At 37.6% G+C, this 15,147-nt stretch overlaps 1 protein-coding gene across 1 annotated transcript in view; it reads right to left on the reverse strand.

Moving 5' to 3' along the window:
• The window catches only part of LOC137278246 (chondroitin sulfate proteoglycan 4-like), a 38,294-nt gene that overhangs the window by 10,382 nt on the left and 12,765 nt on the right, over positions 1–15,147 (reverse strand). Inside the window, exon 2 of the mRNA XM_067810468.1 lies at positions 470–5,086. Coding sequence (XP_067666569.1) covers positions 470–5,086 — 4,617 coding nt within the window. The remainder of the gene's footprint in view (positions 1–469; positions 5,087–15,147) is intronic.

Below are 15,147 nucleotides of genomic sequence, written 5' to 3' on the forward strand. Positions count from 1 at the left end.
ACATTTACAGCACAACCCTTATATTTTGTCCTTTCCAAAGACATTTTTCATCATCAATACTGTATAATAAAATGGATGTTTGGTGTCTGTTTATAACTATGTTACAATGAATACATCAGACCATAATGAGTTTTGGAAGTGCAAATGCATATAAAAAAAACTAGAAAGAATACAGGTTTGTCTTTTTGAACTGATTCGGGACTGTAATCACTCAGGTATGTCCAAGTCATCGTGATGGTCTATGGTCATGATGGTCAATACTTCAAAGGTTTGTCTGCTGCAGTCTTCATCTTTCAATTCAAATGTTCACAATGCAGTGTAGGAGTGACATGTGTCTACTGGAAGTCATGAAATGGGCTGACCATAACTCATGGAAGTCAAATGTCAATTCTACACAAATTTTTTACTTAAAAGTTCAACAAAATTCTATTATAAATGATAGTTTGACAGAAAAAGTAAACACTTTTACCTGTTTCAACAAAAGCGACAAGACCTTTATCAACTTCTTCTTGAGTAAACTCTTTAATGGCGAGTGAAGAGTCATTAATGTATGCCACATGACCACTGTAGACATCAGACAACATGAACATAATCTCCGAGACTGGGGAGTCTGGATCCTCAGCAAGAAGACTGTGGTTGCTTATCACTGTAGTTGAGCCCTTCCATACTTCCAGGACCTTGTTCACCACCACACGGGGTGGCTTGTCATTGATAGGAATGACATTCACATACACCGTTTGCTGAAGGCTTCTCTTGCTGTTGTCAGCCATCTGGGCAATCATTGAGAATGAATCTGTCAGGCTTTCATCATTGTCATGTTCATAGGAGATCTTGTTGTTGGCAAGGTCTGCAGATGTAAATGTGTCTATACGTGTCCCTTCCCTGTCATTTGAATCAATCCATCCGTGCAAAGGTTGAACTACTATTTTGTAGATGATTTCTTTTCCCATGAAGTATCGGCCTTTCACACTTATCATTTTGTTTGTCAGTTGAATTCTTGCACCTTCGATTACAGTAAGGTTTTTAGCAATCAGAGGAAGATGAGCTGGAACAATTTCTATGAAGAATTCCAAATTACTTAAAGTTTGTATACCATTGGTGACCTCAAATACAATTTTATCTGTCAAGAAATTTACTTCTCGAGGAGCATAGGCAACCAGCCCAGAATCAATATCAGATTGTGAAAATTTTGCTTGGGCCAGGCTTCGAACAGTTCTACCTTTAATCTTGAGATCTCCATGTGATGGCAGAATTTCAATAGTGAACACAATATTTTTGGGCAGAGCAGCTGGATGGACTACATGCAAATGTCCCTTAGTGATTGTGGCACTTGAACCCTCTGGGACTTCAAGAAATCTGTTATGCACTATCTCAGGAGGATGCATTTGACTTTCAAGAAAGACCATCACTGGGAAAACTCCATTGACCCTAGCTTCTTTTGCAAGAACAGCAAATTTAAACTTGTCCTCCATTTCCATACCCCCGTCATTCCAGTACCTGACATTTCCAGCAATGATGTCTGCGAAGGTGAACTCTGAGACCATTTTCCCCCTTATCCTCAAATGACCACTTGATGGTTCTTCTGTTAAAACAAAGTTGATTTCTTCAGGCGTGACATCAACATTTGTCTCTACACTAAGATTTGTTGTTGTCAGAGAAGCATAACTGCCTTTCTGGACCTTGATGCCAGTGTTGTTGATGATTTTGATGTAAGGGTCTGAGGCACGGATCTGGAACAGGAAGGGTTTCACAAATTGTCCATCAGTTACGAATATTGCTGCCTGATCACTCTCAGCTCCTCGATGCTTCACCACTAGTTTCTTCTGTTTCAGGTCTTCCTGGGAGAACTCAAACACTGGTTCTTTAGTTTTGGAATCAAGGATTTCTCCATTTCTCATCCCTTTTCGGGTGAACTTCAAATTGTCAGAATTATATTCAATGTCTGGATCAATTGCTTCAAGGTCATCAATTGTAAGCAAGCGTTCCTTATTCTTCACTATATGGAACACTTTATTAACTAGAATAGCCGGAGGGTTGTCATTCCTCATGCGAATTTGTATTGTGAATGTTCCAGAAAATTCCTGAATTTCCATAGCTTTGTCTGCTGTGTTAATGATAGGGGCAGCTGAAAACATAAAGGAATCCTCACTGTGTTCAGAATCATCGTGCTGGTAGGTCAGTTTCCCCTGCTCAATATCTTTTGTTGTAAACCTGGATATATCATCAGCAAGCACAACATGGGATCTTGGGTCTACCAACTTAAGAGTTCCATGTTTTGTAGGGGTCATGATTGAGAATTGAAAGTCTCTGTAATTGTCCATTTCAAGAAACAAATCATCTTTTTCAATTACCTTTTTACCACCTTCTATGACGTTTTTCAAACCATTGTTGGTAAATCTTACTGAACTTTTCATTGGTATGTACTCCACCAAGAAGCGAGTCATAATAGATTCTGCTCCAGCAAATGATATTTTCAGATCTAAGAAATCTTCAAATTTCTTGAAAGATGGTTTGTAAACTTTAAAATAGATCTTTTCGTCATTTATCTGCTGTTGGGTGAAATTTGAGTTGCGTTTTAGAGCTCTTCTCTGATCAAATTCAGTCACATCTCGGACAGGGTTTCTGAAAATAAACAGTCCACCTTGACTTGGGGGCCTCATGATAGATATGAAGATTCTGTCAGCTGGAATTTCAGTATTAGCAACAGCCAGAAAGTGTTCACTCTTCAGTATGGTATACGGTGAGTGTAGAACAACCAGCTTTGCAATATTCTGCAGCCTCAGAGTGACAGTCTGGAAAACAATCTGGAACACTGTGTCACTCAGGGAGACATCCTTTGCTGTGACTGTAAACATGCAACTATCTGACGTTGGAAACTGGCCAAACTTTGTCTGAGAATATCGCAGCCTTTTCTTGTCAATGTGTCTCTGGCTGAAGGTTTCTACTGGTGTCCACTCCTCATCACCATGCTGTCGTCTTTGAATTTCTCCATACTTTGGCTGTTGAGATATGCGGTACCTAATTTCAATTTGCTGGGAAGGGACATTGGTAACAGTGGTCAGGTTTTCAGGAAGGATAAGCTTGGACATCCCATGAAATACAAATATGCCAGAATTGGCTGTAATTTCAAGCTTCATATCTACAGCTGTAAATCGAAGATCAACAGCATCACTGTTTGATGACTCATCACTTGCTTTCAGACGCAGGAAAGATGTAGACTGACCCTCATGAACAAACCATATCAAGCCTGTATTAATGTCAGCTTGAGTAAACGTCTTCAGTCTTTGTCCAGTTGCATTGGACTTTTCAAAATATCCACCTCCCTTCCTCAAATAGGTTACAGTATACTCAAGATTTGAAGGATCAGAATCAGGGTCTATAATGTCAAGGACCAATTTTGTCATCTGGAATTTTGAACGTTCAATGACCTGAATAACATTTCCCGAGGGAACAATAATCTTTGGCGGGTCATTCCTTGGTATTATCTTAATTGGCACAACAAAAGCAAATGTTCCTTTGTATTTTTCAGGTACATTTTGGCTATCTGAGGATATGGTCATTTCGAGTGTCACATCATCACTTCTGGTATCAGTTCCATCATGAATATAGGAGATTTTTTCCCCAATCAGATCAAGAAGTGTGAACTTTCCACCATTCCTCCTCCTTCGCAAGTTGATGTCAATACGTCCATATTGAGGTGCTACTTTCACATGGAACATTATGGCAGACTCCCTCAACCTGTAGGCCTGATAATCAAATATCACATCAATAATGTTGGTGGTAATTGGGGCCTCTGCTCCTTCCTGAACCTTCAGCTCCTCTATCGCCAGCACTTCACGGGGATCATTGCTGGAGACAACTCCAGGGGTTTTATCTGGTGTCTCTTTGGTACACACAGTCTTATCACAGACACACTGGAAGTCTTCCTCATTAACTTCCACACAATTAGCACCTACAATACATGGCTCAGGTGCACAGGGAAAACGTCCTGAACACTGAGGATCAACAAGTCGAGAAATCTGAACATCCCTGAACCCAAAAGTTCTTTTGTTCACAACAATGTTCTTTATGCATCCAGTCATGGACCCTTTCATTCCTCGGTCACCCTGCAATGACTCAAGGCCAATCTTTATGGCATGTGTTCTTGCCTTGAGTCCAAGACCACCTACAAACATATGTCCAGCTAGATTCAGATACTGGTTATCACCAAGGTTGAATGTCGTTTCTTGTCTCACCTCATCGACAGACAACTCCATTGTTGTTGTTGTCAGGGTCATATCGACCTGATGCCACAAACCATCATTCACAACAATGTCTGATGGTACCGATATTATGCCACTCCCACTGTTGATGGACAATTGCAGTTTCCCCTTCAGTATTTCTAGTGCAATGAAGTCTTGAGCTGATGACCTTCTGCCTGAATTAAACAGGACAATAGCATTGTCAGCTTTTGTCACCAGGTCACATGAAAATGTTCCTTCTGTTCGTATATGCAGGTGAGGGAACGCCACAAATGATGTTTCTGTGTTAAAACTGATAGGCTTGTATGAACCAGCATCAAACTCATCATCACAATCCCAGAATATCTCAAACGTGTACAGAGGGCTGTTAAGAAGTCTTGCCTGCCTCAGGATGTCATAGCCATTGAAAAACACATCTCTTTGGCACCCGCGGAAGTTGGGGAAATTTCCGATGTACACATCAGTGAAAGTCCCAATGCCCCCCAGAAATATCCCATGTTGAATGTTCAGCTCATGGTATGATCCTGGGGTCTCAACTGTGCTCAAAACAACATTGTCCACATTTAGCGTCACTTTGCTTTGAGTACGGTTTATGTGCACAAAGTGCCACTGGAGATCGTCCAAGCGCAGGCCCGGGGTGGACTGCACCGTGGCCTCCCCCGAGCCCAGATTGACCCTGACCTTGACAATGCCAGACCTGAGCTCCACAGCAAAGTAGTCTGTGGTCCCTGCTGCAAGAAGGAGCAACCCATGTGGGCGGTGAGTCTTGAAGTAGAGTTTAATCTCTGAGGATTTGGATGCCTCCTGGAATGGCACCCGGATGTAACTCTCCCCATAGAAGGATGCTGAAAATACAAGGAAACAACATTAGTACAAGTATTTGGATTGTTTAAAATATGATTTCAAACCTCATCAACAGGAAGTTACTTATGCCAGTTAGTAATGCAATTCATACCAGAAATATCTTACTTCAAAGAGAAACTTGACACTTCCTTTAAGCATGGATCACTGAACAAAGAAATCTTGTGAGACACGTTTCAACTAATCAATTATCTTGATCATCTACGGCATAGTACTAGAAGTTTGAGGAAACAAGTGGGGTCCTTCAGGTCTTTTATAGCACTGGAATATAGGTGCTCTCTGAATCTCTTAACCTTTCTCATTAGGGAATGGAGAAGACGTGTCGTCTTCATGTTTGAGGAAAATCCAAAATTGTGCTGGCATAGATTTAATGAATGTTGTGAAATCTATCGGCATGGGGCTAGTGATGCAAATCTGCAGTTACTTCTGGCACCTTAGATGTCTTGGCCCAAGATGGAGATGTGAAAGGTAAATGAATGTGCTTTGCATCTGTCAGCTGCAGCAGCAGAGCTACACCATAGCTGCCTGTACACATCTTGTCTAGAGGAATGACTACAAGTATGAGCAATGATCCACTCAATCAGAACACAATAACACATAACCACACATTGGCAGAGCCTTTCCCCCAGGTTCATCTGAGATATCACATACAAAGAACCACATACAAAGAACCACAAACCACTCAAAATCCAGAATCCCTGTGTGAAAGATGAGTGTGATCCTTACTAGTCTTGGCAAACAAGCACCATGTTAGATTATGTTTAACAAAGCAATATTTTTTTATGAACAAAGCTGATGTAGCAAACAAAAATCATCAGAAATTACTATTGATTTTTAAATGATCATTAGGGGATTGACCTATAGATATGCCTTTCACCATGTTTGTGGGTGAGTGTACTAGTATATGTTGTGGCTTCCATATAAATGTCATTATCATTATCATCATTACATCTATGCATCCTTGTCTGATTTCAGTGGATATCCCTGTGATGCTAAGGCAGACACTTATCATGAAAATAACAGCATTAATATTTGAAGAGCAGTCTGACCTAGGTAGTAAAAGCAATGCCTGAGTGTGGTATAATTCTCTTTAGCACAATAAAATGTTAAAAACAGTCCACAGAATAATATTACAAACCTACTGAGAAAGGTACTTGGGTTTGCTTAACTGGGCTGAGAGACTATGACTGACTGACTATGCCATCATATAGCTGTCTTTCAGATTTTCTCTCAAAGAATCTCACATTCATTGTTAACTTTATCAAGAGTTTCTGAAGTGATGATGTTTACAGGCAGGAATGTGAGAGAATTCAGGAGAAGGGTGTTAATATCAAATAACCATGATACATGCCTTATCATAAAATACTGAAACAAAAATAACCCTACACCCAAAAGAGAAAAAAAAATAACACCACTGCAAGGAACATAATACAAAATTCATTATATTTTGAAGAAAAATTACTGAATAATGGCAATAAAGAGGTTTTCAATATGGCTGCTTTGTGGCCATACTGAAAATCGATTCAAGTCTTTTGAACAAATTCAGGTGGGAACAAACATGAGTGGTTTTATTTTCAGTGGTCCAGTGGTTTCTGATTAGATGATATTTACAATGCATGACAGACATCAGACAAACACACAATGACATATACCCTTGACTTTAAGCCAGGTAAATGAAAAGACAACATAGTCCTTAGTATGATTAAGTATTGATATCGAGACAATGCAAGTGGTGAGCAGGTTTCAATTCTAACCATTTATGGACTGATGTGATGTTCCTATGGCATCAACAGCTATAACTTAAAGATAATTACAAAATCCAGTGAACGTTGAAAATGATACAAACAGAATACCATGATCATGCAAACTCCAATGTTAAACATGCAGCCATTATTTGGCCCGTTGTGATTCGGACATGACATTGACAGTATTCAGTGAGATGTTAATAAGAGGGATGGCTGCACATTCAACATGCCTCATATGAACACACTGTTAGGGCAACAAGGCAAAATTTGTTCGGTGGAATACATTTGGTCATGTGAGATTACCAACATAGGCACCTGTCCTGTATACAGTGGTAGAGTATGAAATAAGCCAAAAACCCAGCCAGACATAGGGCAGGCAACTTCAAATTGTTAACAGCCGAAAATGGATTTAATCAAAAGAATATTACTTGAACATGTTTTGTAAAATTTTGACCAGACCATCAGGCAGACTAGCTGTAAATTTAAACTGTCTGTCAGAAATCTAGCCCGTCTTGGGCAGTCAGATGGGCCTTATTTCATACACTGACAGTAGCTGTGCTACACGCAAATTCAATTTGATCCTGAAACATGTAAACAAACAACAAGTGCACAAGAGATGGTTAAATAAACTCCACTACCAAAACTTGCTGTGATCAATTCGTAGTAGTGTCACAAACACACACACGAACATAAACAACTACCCACAAACATGCAAATCAAAAGCCCCTAAAACATGTTATACGTTAACAATATGCATATTAAATAATGTGTAGCCCATTAATGATGTTAATTATCATGATCAAGTTACTTACTATACATTGTTTTTAATTTTATACCAGCTGATGAAAGCATGAGTTGAGCATGTTGACTTGGATTAGTAAATATTGTGACATGGATAGACTGTTTCAAGAAAACCAGGAAAACCAGTTTAAACTTAAAGTATGTGGGTGTTAAACTGTCAAAATAAAAGTTAAAAAGTATATCTGAAGGATTTATCAATTTACATGGTAGAATGTCTAATATTTTGAGCTAACAATGTTTGAACATGTGATGATGGTGTTTTCACAATAAATGTCAATGTCATCTGTAGGCGTGGCAACAGCAATATGTGCATGTACAAAATGAGACAATTCCCAGTGTACAGATCATGTTTCTGGGTTAGTCAGCACCACATAGGTTTCAACAGGAACATAGAGGTCACAGACCAGCACCACTCTAACCTTTCTTCCCATGTCATGCTGACATTCCAATAACCCAAGTCCTGTTCCAAGAAGAGTTCACCCCCTCTGATTCACTATCCAGGTACAAGAACTGGTGATATGAGTCTAGGGCTGCTGTCAGTGGGTGTGGTGGCAGCAGACATGCTGGCTACATGAAGAGCATACCGTGGCATGTGTAGCAGTAGGTATGTGCCTGGGCATGACCAGATGCTATGGGAGTGACACCTGGCTGCAGTGCCTGCACACAAATATGTATACACTAGCTGGCAAATGTGGAAAATACGGCACAGACCATGTGAACGAGTAAACATGCATACCACAAGCTGAGTGTCATTGTGTTCAAATGCACCAGCATCGGCCTTGTGAGGTACTGTGATGTGAGATATTTGTTTGGGTGTTGCATACCTTTCTGTGATTGCTCTCCCCTAAATCCATAAATAACCTGAGTCTACACTTGAACCAACAAACATATTAATGAGCTGTTAGAAGATGTACATTCACACATTACATTCCTCATAGAGATAAAACACAGCAAACATACAAACATAAACTTAATCTCACATATGGGTGTTTGCATATATTATCAAATAATACTAATGCATATCTGCTTTCATAAATACCACATATTATGATAAGAAAATAATCTTGAGTCCAAAGTTTTGGGAAAATGTCTAAATGCAGGAGAATGGGAGAAAACAAAAGAAGGATGTTTACAACTACAAGTACTCAACAGCCAACAAATTTATGCATTATAATCCAAAACCATTAGAATTATGATGATCAAGAAAGTCAGTGTTTTCAATTATTGTCGTTTTGTTTCTCATGAAAGGTCAAACATGTTTTCTACATTCTGAACATTCATCATCATGAAATGCAGAAACCTCAGAGTCTCATTTTCACCTCTTCCTCACTAATTATGACGTATTCAAACTGATACTTTCCAACATAGCCTTTGTAGAGAGGTGGGTGCGGTAAGTTAGTCTAGTGGTGACAGCATCTGCTGATCATACGAAGACTAAAGCTGCATAAAACTAAACTAAACTCAATCTGTCTTTGTAGAAAGCAGAGGATGATAGGCCACCTATACTGCTTGGGCAAAGGACATAAGAAACATGTCATCTGTTTGGGACATTTTCGCTCAATGTGGAAAGAACTCAACAGGTAATGTCCATTTAACAAACAAATACATGATTAATAATTTGCATATTTTTCAACAAATATTGCAGCTCATCATGCTGCAGGCTTTACGCATGTTACAATCTTACACACAAACATTCATACATTTATATATACACATGTATCGCACTGTATTTTAATTTTGTACAGTAAGCAGGAGAAATCCTTTGATTCACTGCAAGGAGCAGGTACCAAGCAAAAACCAATTCCAATAGCATGTGTAGATTTGTTTTTACTGCACTGCCCAAAGTGTTTTCACTAATGTTATCTGAATATAAATCTTCAGTTTCTTAAATGCCCTTTGTCATTATTGTAAAATGTCAATGTAACCATGGTAATGACCATTCACTAATGTCTGTTTTCCAGGAGACAACCTGAAAATAATTATCCTTATGGCCCTTTGATTTTCAGACATTTGTAATTACACTATTTCAGCTAAATCACTCATTCAAACAAAATCTGTGCCGCATCTGCAAACAAGCAAATTTGTAATAAAATCATGTTAATTTCCTTGATGAGTTACCATTATATTACTTGAACAAAATGACAACAATATTGCCAGTGTTTCCTTAACAAAGCTTAATATTCACCCAATACCTTTTAACATGACTATTGCCGTGAAGATACAAAGTGACAGCAGGTGATTTTTAAGCAGAAAAAGACATCTAATACTAAACTAAGGCACGACCAATTTCTTTCTTGTTTCTTTGCTTTCCAAAACAATTGCAATGAGAACATGCCAAGAGCAATTTATACATTTTATACAGTTCTTAATAGTGTTAGTAATAACTTTTGTTTCAAATTTTCAACACCATTCTAAACTGCATGAAACATATACTGAAGTTGATAAAAAGGTTTTATAAAATTATAAAAAATATACAAAAAGTTATGTAGTATTACAAATTACAAATCAAACACAATCTAATCCAGTCAAAACGATAAAAAAATGTTGCATTTTCAAATTATGCGCTGACAGGTTGATAATTCCTGAACAAGAAATACAACCAGTCTTGCCTGAGGAAGCTCCATCACCACAAAAGCAGGTTAATAGTGCAGCAGTGACTACATGTAATAGATATATACTTACAAGGCCAACTTTCTGCTTGTAATATAGAGTAAATAACATTAGTAAAGCTATAGATATATATGCTACAGCATCAGGCATATGACATGATAATTAATTGTACACTCTAACCAATAGAAGCAAATATGTTACTACACAGTGCTATAGACATGACAGGGTTATTTACTAGTGATCATAGTGATGCATGGACCATCTGTAGTCACTATAATAGTTCTAGCCTCCCACTACAGACAACATGAAAACACTACTACCACCATTCCATTCATTTCAGACTGGTCTATACACCAAAGTAAGTCCAGTTTTAAAAACAATGATTCATTAATCAAAGAAGATGCTGTAATGGAAAAGAGGAATGCAATACTAGAAAAATTAGTCTCAAGTTCTAATATTACATTCGTGTTTTGTCAAGTCAGTTTTGTAAGAATGTTTTGTCACAACCTTTAAACATGATTGTCTCATGATGCATGCAGACATGATCAGTTTTACTGGAAGTTCGTTACCATGTTCAATACTTGTTAAAAATCATGTAATGTCATATATACATGATGAATGAAAAAGAACATGACAAGTTATTATGCTGATGGTTTCCCAGTTAAATGATTAGAATGTAAAGGCTGGAACCCCAGCGGGGCAATATGAGGAAACACTGAAAGCATCTGCATACAACTTAACAAACTTACATTGTTACATCAAACATAAAAAATGGTCAATGATCATTGACTAGGGCTTCATGTATTCATACTGCAATGAGTACTATGACAGCTCAAACTTCAACTAACAGCAGCAACATCACTGTTATCAGAGACCATAACATGTATACTTGCTTTGCATGAAGAGTATAGTCATCCCTTCTATAGGTGTTACATGTTCTAAGATTGTCGATTGAGATTGAGATTGAGATTGTCAGAGGTTAATGTCAACATCTATTCACCAATAACATACCTTTGCCTTCGTTTAAGCTGTTATAAGCTTACAGGCAAGAAATGGGTAATGCTAAATAATTGCAGCTTGGGTATTTGTCTTTCCAAGCTTACTAAACAAAGACATGAGTTCCCAGCTCAGGACTCAAATTGAATGGATGTGCCATGTTGGATGTGTTTGAAACTTGAATTGCTTTTGCCATGTCAGCAAAATATGAAGAACAGACTTTGTGCATTAATTGGATTACAATGGATTCAAGTGCAATGTGAAATTGGACAGTGTTGAACATGGAACATGGGATAATATTTAGCAAGATGTCTCTGTTAACTGTATTAACTGTTTGCTATGGGGTGTCTTAGTGGTCAAAGCGTTCACTCAATGTCACGCTGAACATCGATTCCCCACATGAGAACAATGTGTGAAGCTCCTATATGGTGTCCCCAGCTGTGATATTGCTGGAATATTGTTAAAACTAAAAAGCAGCAAAAAACTAATCTCTCCTCATTTACTAACTGTGTTCACTGATTCTACAGTTTGATTACTGAATAACATGACAATTATTTCAGACAGCCATGAACAGTTGGCGTTCCATCTGCAGCTGTTAGTTATAGATGTACTCTGCATAATGGTTGTATCCTTAACAGTAATCCTATTAACCATAACAAAACCAGGAACATTGTCTAGTTAACATAGTTAACATCATAATTTCATCAACGTCTCTGTCTACCATTTCTCTTTATGATTATCAGATATGAAAAATATGTTTCAGACATATTGGTTGACAATAGGTTATAGTCCTAGAAAATAAACTCATCTGAAAACCTACTGTAATGAATGATTTCAATTATGCAAGTAAGAACAAATGAACTGGACTTGCCAATAAAATGCCATTGATGAAAAGAACAAATGGTAGTAATTTGCACAATTATTATTTTGGCATGCTCAATTTATGCCCTAGTATCATTTTTTTTGTGTGTGTTTACATGTCGTTTTCTGATACAAGTATGAAAACGGGTCATCATTTTCCTCCTAAGAATATTCACAAAAAATGCCATACACAATTTATCAAATGACTGTCATGGAAAATATAAATGGCATTATAGAGGAAATTCTGCTCATCCATTAGCCATCAATTGATATAAATCCACATCCAACAGAATTGACAATAAACGATGTACCCATCGGCATTCTCAAAATAGGCCAAATCAATAGATCGGCTAAAAATACAGCTGATCCAGTTTCCCTCCTATTAATCAAGAACTGCTTTGCCTGTTCCCTATCAGAAATTCGAAGAAATCACAGCTACATAAAGACCCTGTGTCTTGTGCCAGTCATAACACTCAAGAGATTTGTGTATGCGATTGCCACATCTGATACAAACCTCACTCATGCCTGGTAAAGATTCAGAAAATGAGTATTTGGTCCAAATTCTGACTAACTGGCTGAGATACATATTGATTTATGTACATTTGACCAGAAATGATTGTCCAAGGCAAGGTTTCACCCCTCAATATTCTCAAGCCAACAAGGCATCGCAATAAATAACATTAACAGTTTTTCAAGTTTGGGGCTAGTGTTACAAGAGCGGAAGGATAAAAAGCCTGGATCGATTCATCTTTTGAGTAGCGAATATCTTCCTTCGTCCTTGCCATTGATTCCTACACATCAGTGATATGCCAATATACTCTAGCTAATGATTATCTGTATTCATGGATAAAGGAAATCCTTCCACTGAGTATGTTACAGAGGGATCTGCTAGCTCTAAGGTTATGCTTCATTAAACAGTACTAGAGTCTTAGAATTAAAAACATGATGGTACAAGTACCTTAAATAAAAATACAATATTGCCTCACACAGAGAGTAGGTCCCTTGAAACTGGCACATGTGGCTCATAAATTGACTATAGTGGGTCTGAGTGTACCTATGTTCTGTAATTATGAAGAACTGTACCTACTGGTTTCACAGGAATTTGATTCATTATGGGGCATGTTTTTTTAATGTTTAAGGAATTATAAGGGCTTCTAGAATTTCAAATATAATTTGGAGCATTGCCTTTTGCTATCACTCTTCAGGAAAGCAGATATTATTGGTGAATTTCCATCCCTGTTTATCAAATGATACTAAATGAAGAGTCTGATTTGACATTTTGATGCCATCAGCCTTTCTGGTACAAGTTCAACATTCTGTGAGACAAATAAAAACAACTGCCTTCATGATGACTATTAACATGGTCCCACGAAGCAATATAAACAAAATATTTCACGGATAAGTAAAGTTAACTTGGTCCTTCAGGAAATACTGTGTATTACATATTGTCAAATATTTCACGGATAAGTAAAGTCAACTTGGTCCTTCAGGAAATACTGTGTATTACATATTGTCAAATATTTCACGGATAAGTAAAGTTAACTTGGTCCTTCAGGAAATACTGTGTATTACATATTGTCAAATATTTCACGGATAAGTAAAGTTAACTTGGTCCTTCAGGAAATACTGTGTATTACATATTGTCAAATATTTCACGGATAAGTAAAGTTAACTTGGTCCTTCAGGAAATACTGTGTATTACATATTGTCAAATATTTCACGGATAAGTAAAGTTAACTTGGTCCTTCAGGAAATACTGTGTATTACATATTGTCAAATATTTCACGGATAAGTAAAGTTAACTTGGTCCTTCAGGAAATACTGTGTATTACATATTGTCAAATATTTCACCTCCTTCTGGATATACCTTTCCGCAAACACTATCTTTGAGCAGAAACCTAATGTCAGAAGAAAAGTTGGAATGGTACGGTATTCCATGCAGGGAAGTATATATGGTATTGATTAACAGATCTTCTGACTTGTCAAGAACATACTCCACAGCTATGGTTGTTGTCAGCAATCTCTGTAGTATTTGAAACAAAGGGACGTTCTACGGTTTGCTCCTTTCGCGTTTCACTCAATAATCAAGGTACTACCCAAATCTCAAGCCTATACTGTTGGGCATGTTAACGTCATGACAAAGAAACCGTTGCAGTTTACATGCGTTACCATTCAGCAAATTAAAAACCTGCAGAAATATACTTAATCACTCATGTCATCTTACACATAGTCTATTATATTAACAAATTCCTAAGATATTTTCAAGGTTTCTTGAATAAAAAATGATGTGGAAAAATAATATCAACCCCAGGGTCTTAAAAAATCTGAGACCTGCTTTATTTTCAACTTGTACATATCAAGTACAAAGGTCTTGCCCTGTGCGTGACCTCTGTGACACCTGTACCACCCATCCTCAATTTAACACATAAGCCTTGATCAGTAACTGTGACGACTTTACCTCTATCCTTACCTGAGGTGTTACTTAAATACAGTCAAGTCAAAGAATTACATTCAACCTGCAATATTACAAAGTATGATAGGAGCCCTGCCCAGTCAAACTGTACGAAATATATTGGTACTTTGTTCAGTAACGGTGCAGAGCTTTACCATGGGTTGCATTACAAGCACTGCGTTGAAATTACAGACGTACATGAGATTAGATAAGAGAAAAGCCATCTAGTATGGAACAAAGGCAACAGAGTACAAATACACGCAATCAGTTTCCATAAACATGTTACATTAAGAGCATATAGCATATTTATAGAAGCAGCAGAAATAAAGTATATATGAGAACATGCAGAGATTGATCCAAGTGCAGGTTCTTTGACATCTATCTACCAGAAACTGCAGAGGGCCTGTTTGGAAACAGTGTCATGGTCATCTGCCTATACTTATACATGTGACCACATTCATAGCTGTCATTCTTCCATGTTGTACAAATAATCAAACAGTACCTGGGATAATATTTGATTTCTACACATTATCCTTTATACTACTTTTCTGTTCAAAGCTATCTAGCCACATGTGCAATT

Source organism: Haliotis asinina, chromosome 3 (genome assembly GCF_037392515.1).
Source record: "Haliotis asinina isolate JCU_RB_2024 chromosome 3, JCU_Hal_asi_v2, whole genome shotgun sequence".
NCBI classification, from domain to species: domain Eukaryota; kingdom Metazoa; phylum Mollusca; class Gastropoda; order Lepetellida; family Haliotidae; genus Haliotis; species Haliotis asinina.